At 42.8% G+C, this 19,983-nt stretch overlaps 1 protein-coding gene across 13 annotated transcripts in view; it reads right to left on the reverse strand.

Annotated features, from left to right (window-relative positions):
• The window catches only part of LOC100658233 (NADPH--cytochrome P450 reductase), a 90,365-nt gene extending 70,765 nt beyond the window's left edge, over positions 1-19,600 (reverse strand). The window contains exons 1-4 of one of the 13 annotated variants that reach the window (XM_064295928.1): positions 19,496-19,512; positions 7,035-7,361; positions 5,872-5,952; positions 369-446 (exon numbers count right to left, since the gene is read on the reverse strand). In XM_064295928.1, coding sequence (XP_064151998.1) covers positions 369-403 — 35 coding nt within the window. In that variant the 5' untranslated portion in view covers positions 404-446; positions 5,872-5,952; positions 7,035-7,361; positions 19,496-19,512. Of the gene's footprint in view, positions 1-368; positions 447-5,871; positions 5,953-6,937; positions 7,362-17,127; positions 17,156-19,495 lie in introns of those variants that run through there. The other 12 variants (XM_064295927.1, XM_064295926.1, XM_010596240.3 and 9 more) reach the window with 12 other exon arrangements.
• Positions 19,601-19,983: the final 383 nt, after the last annotated feature.

Genomic DNA, 19,983 nt, shown 5'->3' on the forward strand with positions numbered 1-19,983 from the left:
CTGAGGAGTGGTGGCTCCACCCACACCTTCTACCCACCCACAACAGGGGTCCAAGAATAAGTGGTGCCTCCCAGTCCTTACAGCCAACAGCACTGGGTGCCCACAGTCCAGCTGCAAAACCCACCCACCTACACACTCTAGGAAACAGGGACATGCTTTCCTCCCATACACTCAAGGGCAGCCATCAGCTCTGTGCTTTGTTCAGCGCATGACCCCCTACTGCAGCCAGATACCTGTGCCTACTCCAATCATCCCTGCCTGTCTAGGACTGTAGGCGAGAGCCTGCACTACACATTTGGTGACCAACTACCTGGACACCTGAGCTGAATCCATACAAGAAAAGTAAATGGAGTTCTGGGCTAACATACCTAGTAACGGCTCTAACCACCTGGTGACAGGACATGAGATCTTCAAAGGCATTAATCAAACCAGCTCACATGGCCAGCCTATCAAAACAAAACAGGCACATCAAAACAAAACAGGAAGTTAGGACACAGTAAGCAAACATAAAATAAATAAATATAACTTATTGATGGCTCAGAGACAACAGTCAACATCAAATCACATACAAAGGCAGACCGTGATGGCTTCAGCAAGTGCCCAAAACAAATAATCAAGAAACCTTCCAGAGGAAGATAACTTCTTGGAATTACTGGAGACAGAATTCAAAAGATTAACATACAGAGCTTTTCAGGAGATCAGGCAAAACGCTAAACTTGTCAAGGAACACATAAAGCAACAGAGGAACTTAAGACGATTATACAAAAGCATAATGACAAATAGGCTGCAAGAATCCACAAAGAGACAGCAAATAAGAATCCAAAAGATTAACAATAAAATTTCAGAATTAGACAACTCAATAGAAAGTCACAGGAGCAGAATTGAGGCAATGGAAGTCAGAATTAGTGAGACTGAAGATAAAGCACTTGACACCAACTTATTTGAGGAAAATCAGATAAAAGAATTTTTGAAAAATGGAGAAACCCTAAGAATTATGTGGGACTCTATCAAGAGGAACAACCTACGAGTGATTGGAGTACCAGAACAGGGGAGATAACAGAAAATACAGAGAGAATTGTGGAAGATTTGTCAGCAGAAAACGTCACTGATGCTGTGAAAGAAGATATTTATCCATGAAGCTCACTGAACCCCACACAGATCCCAAAAGAAAGTCACAAAGACATAATCAAACGTGCCAAAACCAAATATAAAGAGAGAATTTTAAGAGCTGCTAGGGATAAACAAAAAGTCATCTACAAATAAGCTCGTACTACTCAGCAGAAACCATGCAAGCAAGAAGGCAATGGGATGACATACATAAAGCCTTGAAGAAAGAACTGCCAGCCAAGAATTATATATCCAGCAAAACTGTCTCTCAAATACAATGGTGAACTTAGGGCATTTCCGATAAAAGGTACCAAGGCTCTGAGGAGAAACGGCTGCTTCCAGGGAGGAGTGGAAGACAAAAGATGTGACTGGAATGTCTTGCGGTGATATAAATTAAGGAAACGCTCAAAATAAGATGGGGCTTATCAAAAGAGCCAGGGATCAACTCGAGGAATTTATAAAGGCTAATGTGACAACAATTTGAGCAACTAAATAAATGATAGTATTGGATTTTTTGGGGGGTAGGGTGGGGTGGGTTATTCATCTCTAAGGTTTTGTTTTTTTTTTTGATGTGGTAAAAAACACATAAAATATTACCATTTTAACCACTGTAAAGTATGTAATGAAGGGCATTAAGTACATCCAAAATGTTGTGCAACCATCACCGCTATTTCGTTCCAGAGCTTTTTCATCACCCCAAAAAGAAACTCCATACCCATTAAGCACCCATTCCCCATTCTCCCCTAGCACAGCCCCTGGCAACCACTAACCTGCTTTCTGTCTCTATAGATTTGCATATTCTGGACATTTCATATAAACGGAATCATGCAATATGTGGGCCTTTGTGACTGATTTCTTTCACTTTGTATAATGTCTTCAAAGTTCATACATGTTGTAGCATTCGTCATTTCTTTCTATGGCCATATACTACATTTTGTTTATCCATTTATCAACTGATGAACATTTGGGTTGTTTTCACTTTGGCTATTATGAATAATGCAGCGATGAACATTTGTGTACAAGTATTTGTTTGAGAACCTGTTTTCATTTCTTTTAGGTATATACCCAGGAGTAGAATTGCTGAGTCACACAGAAATTCTGTGTTTAACTTATTGAGGAAACACCAAATTGTTTTCTATAATGTGTGCACCATTCTACATTCCCACCACCAATGTATGAGGATTCTAATTTCTTCACATCCACATCCACACTTGTTATTTTCTTTTTTTCATTATACCCATTCTAGCAGGTGTGAGTAGTATCTCATGGTTTTGATTTGCATTTACCTAATGGCTAGTAACACTGAGCATCTTTTCATGCGCTTTTTGCCACTTATATATCTTCTTCGAAGAAATGTCCATTCAAGTCTTTTGTCCTTTTTTAAGCTGGTTGTCTTTTTGTTATTGAGTTGTAAGAGTTCTTTATGTATTCTAGACAGACTTGCAAAAATTCCTTCCCATTCTGTAGGTTGTTTTTTCACTCTCTTGATAGTGTCCTTTGAGGCACAAAAGTTTTGATTTTGATGAAATTCAATTTATTTTTTCTTTCTTTTATTGTCTGACCTTCTGATGGCATACCTAACTAAGACACCACTGCCAAATCCAAAGTCATGAAGATTTACAACTATGTTTTTTTCCTAATAGTTTTATGGTTTTATTTAGGTCTTTGATTCATCTTCAGCTGATTTTTTTTATATGGTGTGAGGTAGGGATCCAGTATCGTTCTTTTGCATGTGGATATCCATTTGCCCTAGCACTATTTGTTGAAGAGAGTATTCTTTCCCTATTGAATGGTCTGGGCACCCTTGTCGAAAATCAACTGCCCACAAATGTAGAGTTTATTCCTGGACTCTATTCTATTCCATTGATTAATATGTCTATCCTTATGACACTAACACATTGCTTTGATTACTGTATCTTTGTACTAAGTTTTGAAATGGGGAGTATAAGTCCTCCAACTTGTTCTTTTTATTTTTTTCCAAGACTGTTTTGGCTATTTAGGGTCCCCTGCAATTCCATATAGAGTTTAAGATCAGCTTTTCCATTTATGCAAAAAAAAATCAGTTGGAATTTTGAGAGAGACTGCATTTAATCTACCCAACACTTTAGGAAATATTGCTATCTTAAAAACATTAAGTCTTCCAATCTACGAACACAGAATGTATTTCCATTTTGTTAGGTTTTCTTTATTTTCTTTCAGCAAATGTTTTGTAGTTTTCAGTGTACAAGTCCTGCACTTTCTTGGTTAAATTTATTGCTAAGTATTTCTTTTTCATACTACTGTAAATGGGATTGTTTTCTTAATTCCCCCTTTGGATTGTTCATTTCTAATGGAGTATTTTATATTACCTACCACCGTGAAGTCGATTCCAACTTATAACAACCCTATTGGATAGGATTTTCAAGGCTGTAAATCTTTATGGAAGCCGACTGCCATGTCTTTCTCCTGCAGAGTGGCTGGTGGGTTCAAACTACCAACCTCTAGGTTAGCAGTTGAGTGCTTAACCATTGTGCCACCAGGAATCCTTACTGGATTTAAACCATAGAATAAATATTTATGAAACCACACAAATGTAAATTAATGGGAAAGAAGAAATGGCTCTTCCTTACAGCAAAATTCCAATTAAGAAATATAAAAGGAATGAAAGAAACACAGAATTAGACAAATACCACAATAATAATTGTTGCAGACGAGACCCACAATGAATGTACTAAAATTAGTGGGCAAAAGTTCAATGAGAAACAGGATTTCACAGTTTGAAAGTATCTTCCCCAAGACATTTATTAACTACAAAGGTAAAAATAGTTCCTTTACAGTGGAGAAACTCAGGAGACACCAACCGAACCAAAAAATCAAGGTAAACACCACTAGTAAGTTATATTGACATCATGAGCCCCTTGATACCATGCACTGAGAACACAGTACCATTTTTGTGCTTTTCTTGCCCCAGTGCATAACCTCACCCCAATCAGAGAAACCCAAATTGACAGACAACCTACAACTAACCAGTACTCTTCAAAAACATTAAGGTCACAAAAGGCTAGGAGCTGTCACAGAATAGAGAAGACTAAAGAAATAAGACAACTAAACGAAATGTGGGATTCAGGATAGGACACTGGAACAGAAGGAGGACACTAATGGAAAACTAGTGAAATCCTATAAGGTATGTAATTTTTAGTTCAGGGATTGGCAAACTATGGCTTGCAGGCCAAGCCCAATCTGCTCATTATTTTTGTAAATAGTATTATTGAAATACAATAACAATCATTTACATATTGTCCGTGGCTGATATCCTGGTAAAATGATAGGGTTAGCTGAGTAGCTGCAACAGAGACCATATGGCCCATAGAAAAAATGTGCCTACCCTTTGCTATTGCAGCAATGTTAATTTCCTGTTCTTAATAACTGTAATATGATTATGTAAGACAATTAACATTAGGGGAAGCCAGGTAAGAGATAAATGGGAACTCTTTTGTGCCATCTTTGCAACTTTTCTGTAAGTCTAAGATCTTTAAGGGTTAACCCAAGTGCTGCTTCCTCCATGAAATCTTCCCCTCTTACTTCATCCTCACCATTATGGCATTTAGTAGCATTTGCCTTGCATTATAGTTAGTTTTATCCACATCTACTTCTCTCACTTGATTATGAGCTTCTTGAGAGTATGAGCTATGACTTATTCATCTTTGTACCTCTCTAGTACATGTTGAACAAATGTCTGATGACCCGGATTCCTCGCAAATTCCAACAAACAAGGGTTAGTACCTTTGGCTCTCAAAAAACAAGCATTCAGAATTACAGAAGAGAGGAAGGCCTGCCTAGTCATATACAGCACTGTGCTTATTGCCTGCTTACTAAACAGGAACCAAGCCAAGAGAGCTAACATTTTTTCAGCACCTACTATGTGACAGACACTAGGCTAGGCCCTTTGTACAAGTTCTTTCATTTTATTCTTATGATAAGCCTATTTAGGTAAATATTATTTCACCCCTTTTATAGACCCTGATTCACAGACCTAAGGGCCAAGCAAACTACCAATGGTCTTGCAGCAACTCACAGAGAGGGATTTAAAGACCTTGGACTACCCTCTCTGGCCATTTCTTGTTACAGCCACTGATAAGAAAGGGGGTGGCACAACTCCTGAATCAGAATGGTCCAACCTGGTTCTCATGCTGGCTTTAGTCACCCCAGGTTCAGCAGTAGGCTCTGCCATTCAGTAAAAACTGAGTTTCTACTAGGGCAGTGAGGGCCAGGTAGGCCTATCAGGCTGCTCTGGGCAGCAGCTCCACAACAGAGCAGATCTCAACTGCACCTTCCTTTTGTCTAGCAAGTGGCTTTAGGCCAGCTCTTCCCACAAGCTGACAGGAAGCAATAATACTGATGGAAGACAGAGACGCAGCCCATCCACTTCCATTGATAGTCCAGATTTTATCAAGGAACCAGGCCACACTGCCTGCCATCTGAGGCATCAAATGGCGTTGTTTTGACCAACAACTTTGCTTGCCTTCCACTTTGACATTAGGTCATTGCCATATTAAAAGTTGGTCAACTAAAACCATAACAGTTTTCTCTCATCAAAATAACTAGAAAATAGAAAGAATGACAAAGAAGTTCTTTCTACCATTAAGCACACAAAAACTGAAAAGCCTGCCACCATTTCCCTCTAAGCATTCCACTGAATCATGTGTATCAGCTAAAAACTATAACGAAAGGAAATCTGAGTTAATAAAATTAATTTCAAACAAGCAAGCTAAGTGATTGACTTACAGGATCAGCTGGTACAATGTCAGAATCAAACCGGGTCAGAGTCTGGGAGCTTGAAGAGCGTTCGCTAAATGTCTTCCACTGCTGAACAGAAAGAGGACGGACAAGTCAGCACAATGAGAAAGATGGAGTAAAAGACCACAGGAGAAGACTTAGCAAAATAATTCAGAGGTTGCACTGCAACTTGTGTTTCATTGGCCTGATAAAATTCTGTCATTTTTGTTTTTCCATAAACATTTTATACTTATCTATCCTGGGTCATCCTGCAAGTGTGAGCAGCTTCACAACCAAATGTATAGTAACAATTTATTGTGATCTTGATGGAAGAGATTCAAAGGGCTTACAGAATCAAAACTCAAAACACAATACTGGAACAGGGTCTAAGGAGCATTAATGACCAACCACCAAGTAAAAATGTAAGGGGGTTTATCTTGACTAGAGAAAGAAAGAATAACTTCAAATCCTTCTTTTAAAAGTCAAACGTTTGTGACCCTAATGAATCTCATGTACCAAAGTTTTGGTCAAAACAAAGCAAGTCAGTGTGGCTTGCCAACGCAACCCCTGAAAAATGATTCTACTATGCACTGCACATATTTTATACGTCTGTATAGATATTTAATAAAATTGAGATTAAATGAAAAAAAAAAAATGTTGGTCATCAATCAACTGTGTATTGAGCACCCACTCTATGTCATCTAGTGATCTGCGTCTATGTATTCAAACCATGCTTTTAAATTCCAGAATCTGGGGAGTAAAAAAAAAGGAGTAGGGTTATTAAAAGCTCACAACAACATAAGCAAGTCAGTAATAATTAGACTACCGTCACTGTTATGATAGAGAATGTCTTGTGGTGGCTAATAGCACCACAACTATTAGACCGTTTACAAGATCTGCACTAAACCATTTTCCAAATAGAGTTTTCACTGCCCCAATCACTTTTTATGAGATAGGCAGACAAAATCCTTTGATGCTAGCCTGTTACTTGGGATAAGTATACTCGGTCACACAAGATACTCAGCTTAATGTACTATCTGACACACACTGCCCAGAGATCTGTACACTTGGTTACCGCAAGCTGTGGGGACACACTTGGGTTGTGCGAACCACTGTTCCACTGCATCTGCTGTGGCTTTCTGTTACAAAGACACCCACATCACACGGTACACCTTGACAAGGGGCTGTGAGGAAATATATCCAGGCCACAGTACTGGGAAAAGCTGTCCTCTGAGCATCTGATCCACACCCTCAAGGGGCTTAATGCGTGGCAGTATGCAAAGTCCATTGTAGGCAGAGTGACTCTCCTAGATTCTTGGCCTCCATGAGATGACTCAGTTGTTCAGGCAGCTGTTTTCATGTGACTCCACCATGACTTCTAGGATTGCTGAAATGGAGGAAAGATTGTCGGAGGGCCCAGCCCTAGCTCTTGAATGCTTCAGACCAAAAGCGATGATGCACATTACTTTCTTTCATAGCCCACTGGCTGCAACTAATTCCTAGAGGGTTGAGAAAGGCAAGGAAGCACATAAATACTCAGTGAGCAGTAACTGTGTCTGCCACAGGTGTGCAGGACTTGCTCAAGATGAAAGGGAGTCGGTGGCAGAGTTGGTGGGAGTCTGGGTGCTCAAGAACTTTTGACCTATAAACCTGATTTTTTTTTTTAGTTGAGATATAATCCACATACCATAAAATTCACCATTTTAAAGTGTACGATTCAATGGTTTTTATTATATCAACTCAGTTGTACAACCATCACCACTAGCTAATTCTAGAACATTTTTATCACCCCCAAAAGAAGCCCTGTACCCATTAGCAATCACTCCTCAGTCTTGATTTGTTTTTAACTAACGGACAGAGTAAACTGGCTAAGAGACGTCTTCCCGTCTTTGCTGTGGACATCAGGAAACTCCAAATCAAATATGCAGAGCCTCTAACAGCCTTTCACTATCCTTATCCCTAAGTTTTCCCCTCTGTCATTTATTACTGGTACTCACTGTCTCATTTACTTATTTTTTCTAGATAAATACTAATTGTAACAATAATTAACATGCATTTAGCAGTAAAAATATGACATTCTAATATTTCATTTAATCCTACAACAACCCTCTAAGGTATAAACCACAAAAATCCACTGCTGTCGAGTCAAACCCCATAGGGTTTCCAAGGCTATAAATCTTTACGGAAGCAGACTGCCCCATCTTTCTCCCACTCTGAGATATAAAAACAAAAACACCTGTTGCCGTCAAGTCAATTCCGACTCATAGCGACCCTAAAGGACAGAGTTGAACTGCCCCGTAGAGTTTCCATGGAGCAGCTGGTGGATTCAAACTGCCAACCTTTTGGTTAGCAGCCAAGCTCTTAACCACTGTGCCACCAGGGCTCCACTCTGAGGTATAAGAGCTGTGATTACCAGAGGTTAAAATACCATGTCCAAAGTAAAGGAATTGGTAAGTGGTAGAATCAGGATTCAACCTAGACTAACTGGCCCTTCAAAACCTTTCTAGAACAAGACAAAGTTATAGGTAGAGTCTACTTCATTCAATGACCTGTGGCTCATTTTGACAGTTAACATTCTGGTTGCACCATCAGGTAACAATACTGCTCAAAACTAAATAATCCCTCGAGATGGGCAAGGTCTTCATCTGGCGTCTAGCTGGGGCTATCTTTCATTTCTGTACTTCTAGTGCTCACTGGGCCTGGCAGGACATGGGTGCTCAATATGTTTGCTGAGTGACAGAATGAACAAAGTCTCCACACTTTATGGTGCAACACTCTGGTCCTTTAGCCAAATACTTGCACCAACATTTCAAAAGAGCAAGCGCTGCTTTCTGAGAGTTCGTGGCTCTGCCTAAATGTACTCTTGTCACACTTTATGAGGCAAGAAATTAAGACTTTTCAATTTTCATAGCAAAATGACAAAACTCCACGCTTGTGATATACCAGGAACCTCAGGACCTCCACATTGGACTACCTGACATCCACCTCTTGCGAAGGGTCTCTCTCCACTCGCCTTCCCAGATTCTCAAACTCCATCCCTGCCTGAATAAACACATCACTCTGATTCTATTCTCTTGCTCCCGTTCCCCCAAATATCTGCCCTGACAGTATTACAACTGAACCTGAAGCTCCACACCTTAACCCAAGTGGTCCTCTCGCCAGTGCCCTCAGTGTTAAGATTACATGAAATATAAAACATCCTGCAAGGATCTGACACAAAACAGATACTCAATGTTAGACCCTCATTTCTCTACTAGAATTTTTAAAATAAATTTATTTGTGTTTTTGGCATCTATGTAAGTGATCTAGAAAAACTTAGAATACTGGTGGGAGTACTGAAGTTCTTTCTCTCCCATCGATTATAAAAAGATTACTTAATTGATTATTGAATAATCAATTACAGAAGGAACTTGTAACTCTGTAAATTTTATACCTACATGGAAAACCAACGCTCTACAAAAGTTCACATCATTGTGTTGTTGTTAGGTGCCGTCGAGTCGATTCCGACTCCTAGTGACCCTATGTACAAGAGAATGACTACCTGATCCTGCACCATCTTTACGATCCTCACAATCGTTATGTTTGAGTCCATAATTGACTATGTCAATCCTTCTCCTTGAGGGTCTTCCTCTTTTTCGGTAACCCTCTACTTTACCAAGCATGTTGTCCTTCTCTGTGGACTGGTTCCTCCTAGTAACATGTTCCAACTATGTGAGGCAAAGTCTCACCATCCTCGCTTCTAAGGAGCATTCTGGCCATACTTTTTCCAAGACAGATTTGTTTGTTCCTCTGGCAGTCTGTGGTATATTCAATAGTCTTCACCAATACCATAATTCAGAGGCATCAGTTCTTCTTTGGTCTTCCTTATTCACTGTCCAGCTTTCGAATGCATATGAGGCAACTGAAAACACCATGACTTGGGTCAGGTGTCCCTTGGTCCTCAAAGTGACATCTTTGCTTTTTAACACTTTAAAGAGGTCTTTTACAGCAGATTCACCCAATGCAATGCTTCTTTAGATTGCCTGACTGCTGCTTCCATAGGTATCGATTGTGGATCCAAGTAAAACGAAGTCCTTGACAACTTCAATCTTTTCTCCATTGACCATGATCTTGCTTATTGGCCCAACTGAGAAGATTTTTGTTTTCTTTATGTTGAGGTGTAATCCATGCTGAACACTGTAGCCTCTGACCTTCATCAGTAACTGCTTCAAGTCCTCTTCACTTTCAGCAAGCAAGGTTGTGTCATCTGCATGTTGCAGGTTGTTAAGGAGTCTTCCTCCAATCCTGATGCCCCATTCTTCTATATAGTCCAGCTTCTCAGATTATTCACGCAGCATACAGACTGACTATGTTAAGGTGAAAGGATACGACCCAGACACACAACATTCCTGATTTTAAACCATGCAGTATCACCTTGTTCTGTTCGAACAGCTGCCTCTTGGTCTATGTGCACATTCCTCGTGAGCACAATTGAGTGCTCTGGAATTCCTATTCTTTGCAATGTTATCCACAATTTCCTAAGATCCACACAGTCGAATGCCTATGCGTAGCCAATAAAACACAGGTAAACATCTCTCTGGTACTCTCTGCTTTCAACCAAGCTCCATATGACATCAGCAATGACATCTCTCATTCCATGTCCTCTCCTAAATCCAGCTTGAATTTCTGGCAGTTCCCTGTTGATATACTGCTGTAACCGTTTCTGAATTATCTTCAGCAAAATTTTACTTGTGTGTGATATTAATGATATTTTTGGATAATTTCTACATTCTGCTGGATTACCTTTCTTTGGAATGAGCACAAATATGGATCTCTTCTAGTCAGCTGGCCAAGTAGCTATCTTCCAAGTTCCCTGGCATAGATGAATAAGAACTTCCAGAGCTGCATCCATTTATTGAAACATTTCAATTGGTATTCTGTCAATTCCATGAGCCTTGTTTTTCGCCAATGCCTTCACTGCACCTTGGACTTCTTCCCTTCAATACCACTGGTTCTTGTTTCTAAGATATCTCCTGGAATGGCTGAATGTCGAACAATTCTTTTTGGTAGAGTGACTCTGTGTATTCTTTCCATCTTCTCTTGATGCTTCCTGCATCATTCAATAGTTTGCCCATAGAATCCTTTGATATTGCAACTCAAGGCTTGAATTTTTCCTTCAGTTCTTTCAGCTTGAGAAATGCCAAGAATGTTCTTCCCTTTTGATTTTCTAACTCCAGGTCTTTGCCATGTTTCATTTTAACACTTCACTCTGTCTTCTCAAGGCACCCTTTGAAATCTTCTGTTCAGCTCTTTTATTTAATCATTTCTTTCATTCTCTTAAGCTGCTCTATATACAAGAGCAAGTTTCAGAGTCTCTTCTGACATCCATTTTGGTCTTTTCTTTCTTTTGAACGAACTTTTGTTGTCTTCATGTATGATGTCCTTGATGTCATCCCACAATTCATCTGGTCTTCAATAATTGGCATTCAGTGCATCGAATCTATTCTCGAGATGGCCTCTAAATTCAGGTGGGATATATTTAAGGTCATACTTTGGCTCCTGTGGACTTGTTTTAATTTTCTTCAGCTTCAACTCGGAATTGCATATGAGCAACTGATAGTCTGTTTCACGGCCAGCCCCCGGCCTTGTTCTGACTGATGATATTGAGCTTCTTCACCGACTCTTTCCACAGATGTACTGAATCTGATTCCTGCGTATTCCATCTGGTGAGGTCCAGGTGTATAGTTGCCATTTATGTTGTTGAAAAGGTATTTACACTGGGGAGGCCAGCACAACTTGACCAAGTCAAGGTCACAGAAGCTCCACAGACACATCCAAACTCCCTGAGGGACCAAACTGCTGGGCCGAAGGCTGTGGGGGCCATGGTTTCGGGAAACATTTAGCTCAGTTGGCATAGCATAGTTTATAAAGAAAATGTTCTACATTCTACTTTGGTGAGTAGCATCTGGGGTCTTAAAAGCTTGTCAGCGGCCATCTAAGATATTTCACTGGTCTCACCTCATCTGGAATGAGGGAGAATGAAGAAAATCAAAGACACAAGGGAAAGATCAGTCCAAAGGACTAATGGACCACAGCTACCATAACCTCCACCAGGCTGAGTCCAGCACAACTAAATGGTGCCCAGCTCTCATCACCAACTGCTCTGACAGGGATCACAACAGAGGGTCCCAGATAGAGCTGGAGAAAAATGTAGAACAAAATTCTAACTCACACACACACACAAAAAAAGACCAGACTTACTGGTCTGACAGAGATCAGAGAAACCCCAAGAGTATGGCCCCTGGACACCCTTATAGCTCAGTAATGAAGTCAGTACTGAGGTTCACCCTTCAGCCAAAGATTAGCCAAGCCCATAAAGCAAAACAAGACTAAATGGGCACACCAGCCCAGGGACAAGGATAAGAAGGCAGGAGGGGACAGGAAAGCTAGTAAGAGGAACCCAAGGTCGAGAAGCGGAGAGTGTTGACATGTCGTGGGGTTGCCAACCGATGTCACTAAACAATATGTGTATTAATTGTTTAATAAGAAACTAGTTTGCTCCATAAACCTTCATCTAAAGTACAATTTAAAAAAAGGTATTTACAATGAATAGATCATTGGTCTTGCAAAATTCTATTATGCAATCTCTGGCATAATTTCTATTACCATGGAATATTTTCCAAGTACTGATCCTTCTTTGTTTCCAACTTTCACGTTCCAATCACCAGTAATTATCATATCGTACCTTAGAATAATCTTTAAAAGCTCAGATCAGACCTGATTTGACATCTGGGAAAAGCTTGGCAGTAAAGTTGGCAGAGAAGAATCACATTCATTTATTCATCCATTTCATACACTTAATATTTTTTGAGTGCCCACCTCATGCCTGGTGCTCTGGTGGTGCAGTGGTTAAGAACTTGGCTACTAACCAAAAGGTCAGCAGTTCAAATCCTCCAACCACTCTTTGGAAATTCTATGCTGCAGTTCTACTCTGTCCTATAGGGTCACTATGAGTCAAAACCAAATCGACATCAATGGGTTTGGGTTTTTTTTTAGTTTTATCTTATGGCTGGCACTGTTCTGTGTTGGGCTTACACTCATGTAAATAACAGGAAAGCTCACTGTTCTCACTGAATTCACGTTCTATTCCAACCGTATTGCCATTAGAAAGAGAGCGAATTAGACCCCTTGTAATATAAGTCACTTCATATCCTTTATGGAAGTATATGGAGTAGAAATAAAAACAAAACAATAAGACCAGGAGACCCATTGTAAATTGTTGAACAAAGGAGGGGTGATAAAAGCAGCACTTCAAGATCAATTTAGCAATGGTACCATGGACAGATCTTGGGACGTGAGGAGTAGCAGGGAGGAAGAAGTATGGACTCAGGAAGGCCAATTAGGGGGGCTAGTGCAGCAGGAAACCACAAGGGGTACTATAAGACCAAGGGAGTAGAAAAAGATTCGAAGGCTAAAAACTGACAGTCTAGGTGGTGGTAGGAGACCTAGGATGAAGAAGAGGGAAAAGGGGTCTTTTGTACCTGGAGCTTCAGTGACAAGAGAGATGGTGGGGCTACTTACTAACAAGGAGAAAGGCCTCCTTTGGGGGAGGGTTCAGGTCAGTGGGGTGGGACTTTTTTGTTGCTATTGTGCTGCTAAATGACCTTCTAGAGTTTGCAAATCACATTACATGAGGGACTGTGTCCAACCTTTCTACATATTACTATATAGTTTCACAAACAACCACAAGGGTTCTGAAACCCTTAACCAAAACCAATAAACGCTTTTCTTCACAAGACCTCAAATCTGATGGAAAACATTGTGATGAATGGTGTGTGTGCCAACCTAAACACCACCCCTGGAAGAACCTAGGTACAATTGGCTAATACATTCTCCTGTGTATTCGGGAACCACCAGCCCTGTTTGCGGTGTTGAAAGCCTAACCTGAGTGACCTACAGCTGGAATCGTCACAACTGAGTCCAAAGACGACCACGAGTTAATGTGTCTCTACACAGCCCCGCAAATCTCTGGACAGAACTGGCCTACTCAACGCAATGAGAAGGCATGACCGTAAGGGTCGAAGTATCACAAAATCACAGAAGTCTACATTTACGTAAACACCAAAGTAAGAGGTGAGGCAGGAGACAGAGTTCCACAAACAGGGCGGGGAGGAAGGGAGGATCAGAGGAACAAGCACTGCAGATAAAACCAGGGAGATAAAAAAAAATGACTAAGCATATTTCATAAATTTCACCTGAAAGTAAATTACATAAGTTCCACACCTGAGGGCACACACCCACAGCATCTACCTTCCTCCTTGGTACTATAACCATGTGGACAAATGTCAACTTTTTCCATTCTATTTTCTCTACCATAGAAGAGCTCCTAAAGAATTCAATTCTCTGAGAACAGTCCACAGCTGATAGCAGCACAGTTTGGCCCACCATTATATTCTAGCTTAGCCTCCAAACTGATTATTTTCTAGGAAGCATGTGTATAATTCTTGCAGCTATGTACAAACGGCTGTACAAAGGAGGTCAGAATGACTCAACCTCCAGCCCTCCAATTAAAGGACAGTTCTTAGTTCACATCCTAGATTTCTCCCCAACCATGTCACCTCTATATAGGTGAAAGAAGCCTACCACATGAGCAGTTTTCTCCATAAACCGCCCAGAGAAAGGTCCAGGCTCCCCTCCACCTGCCATGCTCTGCCCACAACATAACCAAGCATTACCCAAGTTGCCACACCAACCAGCATTAGGTATGACAGTGACTGATGAGTTTGGTTGCACTGTACCCAACCAAAAGGAACATCAGCCTGCAAAGAACCATGCCTTGCCCCATGGGACTCTCCTGCCACCTTCACACACACTAAACCCAGCAGGTACACAATTTATGTCAACATCTCACCTGGGGAGCAACTGGTGGAGAAAAACACTTGCAAAATGTAGAGCTCTAAAACATGTAACTAGAAATTTAGGCACGGAAAGATTCCCAAATGATTGCTAATTCATTCACACAGAAGGACATGAGATAGTAAGAAAGTCTAAATATCCAATACAAGAAAACACTGTTCTCAGCTAGCTGCATCACCGACCAATTTACAATCCTCCCCATCACTTAGCATGGCTCACAAGCCCCCATCTGCTGCTCAGCCTCACGCACCCTACACCCTATACACCCCAGAGTTGGTATGCTTTGGGGTCCTCCAAGACCCAACTCAAATGTCACCTCTTCTGTGGAGCCTTGCATGACTCCCCCACATAAAGACAGCTCCTCTTGAATGCTCCCCAACACCCACTGTTATGGTGGCATATGCCAGGCTGGGCACTAAGAAGTGCCACACAGTCATTATCTCAAGAATGAATTCATCACACTCTGCCATCCTGGTGTGTTTTTGTTTGCTTCCCTCACCATCAGAGTTCTCAAGTGCCTGAACCAGACCTTGAATATAAAAGCTTATACCCTGAGGGCCAAGTGTCATTCCACAGGGATCTAAACACTGCCAATATGAAGTATAACCAAAAAAAAAAACCTCTTCAAGTCAATTCCAACTCATACCAACCCTACAGGACAGGGTAGAACTGCCCCACAAGGTTTCCAAGGAGCAGCTGGTAGATTCAAACTGCTGACCTTTTAGTTAGCAGCCAAGCGCTTAAACATTGTGCCACCAGGGCTCCAAGATGAAGTATACGGAGAATAAACTGTAAAAGTAACAACCTCCGGAGCCACTTCAGGAGGCAGGTAGATTCTTTCCCCTCCTTTATAGATAAAGAAACTAAGGCCTGCTGTGGGCCAATGGCCTATATAAGCAGGTAAGCCACCTCTGACTTGGGTGCTTCTCCCCATCTGCCCAGTGAGTCTGACTTTCTATTAAGTGCCAGGTAACAAGCACTGCATGGGAAAACAAGTTTTATTCTGTAGCCTGTCTAAAAACAGTAACAAAGAACTGGCATCCTCTGTGTCTATAGGAGACATCCACTTCAATATGCCAGGCCTTTCTTTTGTAGCACCGCTGAGTGAGTTCCAACTGCCAACCTTTAGGACAGCAGCCGATGGCAAACTGCTTGCACCATCCAGGAATCTATGTTTTTTACACTCAAAGAAGATATACAGTGAGACACACAAGACAAATTAATTTACTTGTGCTTTGTGGTACTGGGAGCAACAAGCAATGGTATTATTAAGCAATTACATGCATTAGGAGATTCTCTTTCACAAAACAAAAATCCTCTAGAGTCAGAAAATGAGATACTGCAGCACAAAAGGAGAAGTGAGGGCTTTGGAAGCAAATGGCCCTGGGTGAGGGCCTCAGCTTCACCCTCACAGCCACGTGACCTTGAGCAAGCGATTCCGCCTCTGAGCTGGCCTCCCCAGCTATAAAGTGGGCATGGGAATACCAATTTTGGGGGAGTTGTTAGAAGAACTTTATATATGTATATGAATAATACATATATTATTTGTGTATATGTATACACTTAGCACAGAATCTATCATAATCTTCCCTGAAATAAAAGTATCTCTGCCATTAGCTGTTAGTCTTTGCAACTGGCCTTGGAATTTCTGAATTAAAAAAAGACAAGGCTCTGTTAGTAGAAAAATAATAGGGTACCACCTTTTTGGAGGGGAATTTGACAATATGGAAACTCTACGGGGCAGTTCTACTCTGTCCTATAGGGTCGCTATGAGTCGGAATCGACTCGACGGCACTGGGTGCTGGGTTTTTATTGACATTTAAAGTCACAACATCTATACACACACACTCCTGTATTATTTTTTCTTCACAGAATTTACCCTCTGACAAATCCTATATGTTGCCCATGCCCCCCCCCACCCCCACTAAAAGGTCAGATCCATGAGGGATAGGATTTGTCTGTATGGTTCACTGCTATAGGTAATCATATCTGCAAATGCATACAATGAAAATGTTCATATGCACTGAGCCATCTCTTTACTTCTATGACTTCATTATGCAAATATATCTGCCTGAGATAAAGCACAGGACCACTCAGGGCGGCAGAGTTCACAAAGCAAAATGCTTTGCAGTCAACACAAACTTTCTTCATCGATACTGGTTGCTGAAATACTCTGCAATTTTAAAAAAGAATGAGGTAGATCTTTACAAAGTAAAATAGAAAGACATAAGACATCCCCATGAAGTAATAAAAAGCAAACCTCAGAACAGGACAACTACTATCACTTTAGTTTTGTGTTAAAATTTTTAATAATAAAGGTTCTGTGTGAAGAAAAATATCTGGAAAATATATAAGCCAAAAAAGCCAAACCTGCTGCTGCCAAGTTGATTCCGACTCAGTGACCCTATAGGAAAAAAAAAAAAAAAAAAATAGGACAAGAGTAAAATTGCCCCATAGGGTTTCCAAGGAGCGGCTGGCTGGTGGATCTGAACTGCCGACTTTTCGGTTAGCAGCCCAAGCTCTTAACCACTGTGCCACTGGGGCTCCAGCAAATACATAAAACCAAAAAACCCCAAACCCGTTGCCATCGAGTCAATTTCAACTCATAGCGACCCTACTAATGGGAATTTTGGAGCCTATGAATCTGACATATAATGAAAAGTTAAAGCCCAAAGTCCTTAACTGAAGCCCACTGGGCTGGGGTGGCTTGCTAGCTAAAAGAAACAGTGCTACAGGCAGAGCCTGAACTCTGGTACACTGACTCCCAACCCGGTGCTCTGCTCCTTCTGAAAGCACAAGAGAGCTGGGAGTACTGAAGAGGAGGCGGCAGGCCTCTTTGGAACCATGGAAGGTCCTATAATTACATAAGCTTTCGTTAGGAAAAAAAAAAAAAAAGTTGCTTAAAAGCAACTTCCTTATTAACTTTAAATGCTCCATGGACCTAACAAGTCAATGTTTTGGATATTCCAAGCACTGATTTCAAAGATTCTGTCTCTAACGTATAAATAGAGATTCTGGTTTTCAAGGGGATCAGCCCAGGGTCAATGGCAGGTCCTACCGTCTCAAGTTTGTCAGGCAACAGATATCCCCTGTGACTATTTAAAAACTCATAGGAGCCAGGAGTGTTCACCTGTCTTACTCCTTCGCTGCAGTCGCTGCTGTTGTTGACCGGCGCAGAAATTCAGCCCTTGGTTAGTTTCATTTCAAACCCACCCATTATTTTTCCAAGTGCTAAACCTGAATAATTTTGGAGAGCTGTTACTCCAAAGTTTTCAACAAACACCCCACACAAGTGAAAGCTAACATTCGATTCTCTGAAATGCAGACCCATTTTAGATACTCTGCGCCAATGAAAATTTCCTACATCAGAGAGAATGAATGTCATGAGAAGTTCAAGAGTTGACCACACACTCTCAAAAGGAAAATAAGAATTCCTTAAAGGTACACAAATAAAGGAGAGTGGATGCCTTCTGAGTTCACTGTTTACTAAATGGGCCTTTTTGGACTGTTTTCCTGGTCAAGCCAAGCCCACAACCACTCAAAGGGGCCTGAGCAGGTAGGCCATGTGAGCAGTTAATGAGACAATGCCTCTTGCATGAAGAGGAGGGCCCAAGGAATTCCAGCATTATACACTGAGGGCACTGAATCCCAGAGAGGTTAGAAAACCACTTAGCTTATAAGGAACATCACAGTTCTCAGTGTCACTCTTGAACACACTTTCTTTTGATCCTCAGAACATCAATCCTGTAGGGGTGGCAAGGGTGGGCTCTACTTACTACTGGTGCTACTGATGAGGATTCGGAGCCTCAAAGAAGTTAAGTACCCTGCCAAGGAGCCAAGATTCAAACCCAGGACCACCCACTCCAGCCCACTACTCCTGTGCGCACTATTCCCTAGCTCAGGAGGAAGGCCACACCTTTATGGGTCTAAGAGAGGAGGCAGCCACTCTCACTGAAATGGCTCCAGGCTTCCCAGTACTGGTCATCAATTTACACCATGAGCTGAAAACCAAAAAGTCAAGGCCAGGTTCCCTGAAGCCCCACCACCCAGTAGACCCCGACCTATGTATTACCCAATTGCTCCTACGGGTGCCACGACTGCCCTGCAGAGCTGGGCCAAGGAACGTCGCTACGACCATCAAGGTACCTGCGAGAACCTTGGGGGTACTGCCCCCACGCATGCCACACAGGGCAATTCCCTGGAAAGGCCGGGTGGCTGGGCTTCTCCGAGCCCTGGATCTTAGCCCGCCTGACGCTGCAGGGTCAGATTCGCTTCCCATTCGCATTCGTGAGCGCCTCCTCCGTGAGTTACCCCAATGATCTGCTGCCTCATAAGGCCCATCGTATAGACGGGAAAACTGAGGCTCGGAGAAACAAGGGGCTTAGCCCGAGCGTGGTGGTGCAGAGACTGGAGCCCGAGCCCTTTGACGCCGAGATTCGACTCTCGGTCGAAGGGCCTGCGGGGTGCCCTCGGCCTCGGCTGTGGAAACGACGACCCTCAAGCCGACTCCGAGAAGCCGGCTTGAGGGGAAGGGCCGCCAGGGAAGGGGCCGGGGTGGGAGTCGCGATCTCCCCGCGAGCATCCAGTGAGGCGCGCCACAACCGTCTCGTGAGCCCGCCCCCGGCGCCCAGTAGCCGGGCGGCCGAGGTGGACAAAAGGTGCCCGGTCCATGGAGTCCCCGCGTCTGTGCTGCGCCCCTATACCTCACCAACCCGCTCCCGCGATCGCGCCCACTCACCGCCGGTGGCCAGGGATGTTCACTTGGGCACCGGAGCAGGACCCAGGGCCGCACCACAGAGGCGCTACCACCTTCCGCGCCGGCCGCAGGGAGGAGGGCGTGGCCGTCAGGGGCCGCGCGCACAGGCTCCCGGGGCCCGGCCTTCCTTCCCCCCTGCGAATCCGTGCTCTTGGTACGGCCCGCACTGGCTCCGCCCCCTCTGCGTCCTGCGCGGCTGCCGGCGCCCGCCCTTGGCGCGTCATCCTGGGTCGAGCGAGAGGGCGAGGGGTGGCTCCTTCCTCCCGTGACCCTGCGGTTTCCCTGGCTGGCTGCCCACCAGGTCGTGGGTCTCCGCGGGCTGGGGCACCACGGGTGCTCGCGGCATCTTCCCCTGGACGGCCTTGTTTCCTCACCTGAGAGTGGCGAGGCTGGGTCGTCTGAGGGCGGAACAGCTTGACCTTAGACTTGAATGCGGACCTGCTGGAGGCGGGGACGGGGCAGGGAGTGAC

This window comes from Loxodonta africana, chromosome 12 (assembly GCF_030014295.1).
Source record: "Loxodonta africana isolate mLoxAfr1 chromosome 12, mLoxAfr1.hap2, whole genome shotgun sequence".
Lineage (NCBI taxonomy): Eukaryota > Metazoa > Chordata > Mammalia > Proboscidea > Elephantidae > Loxodonta > Loxodonta africana.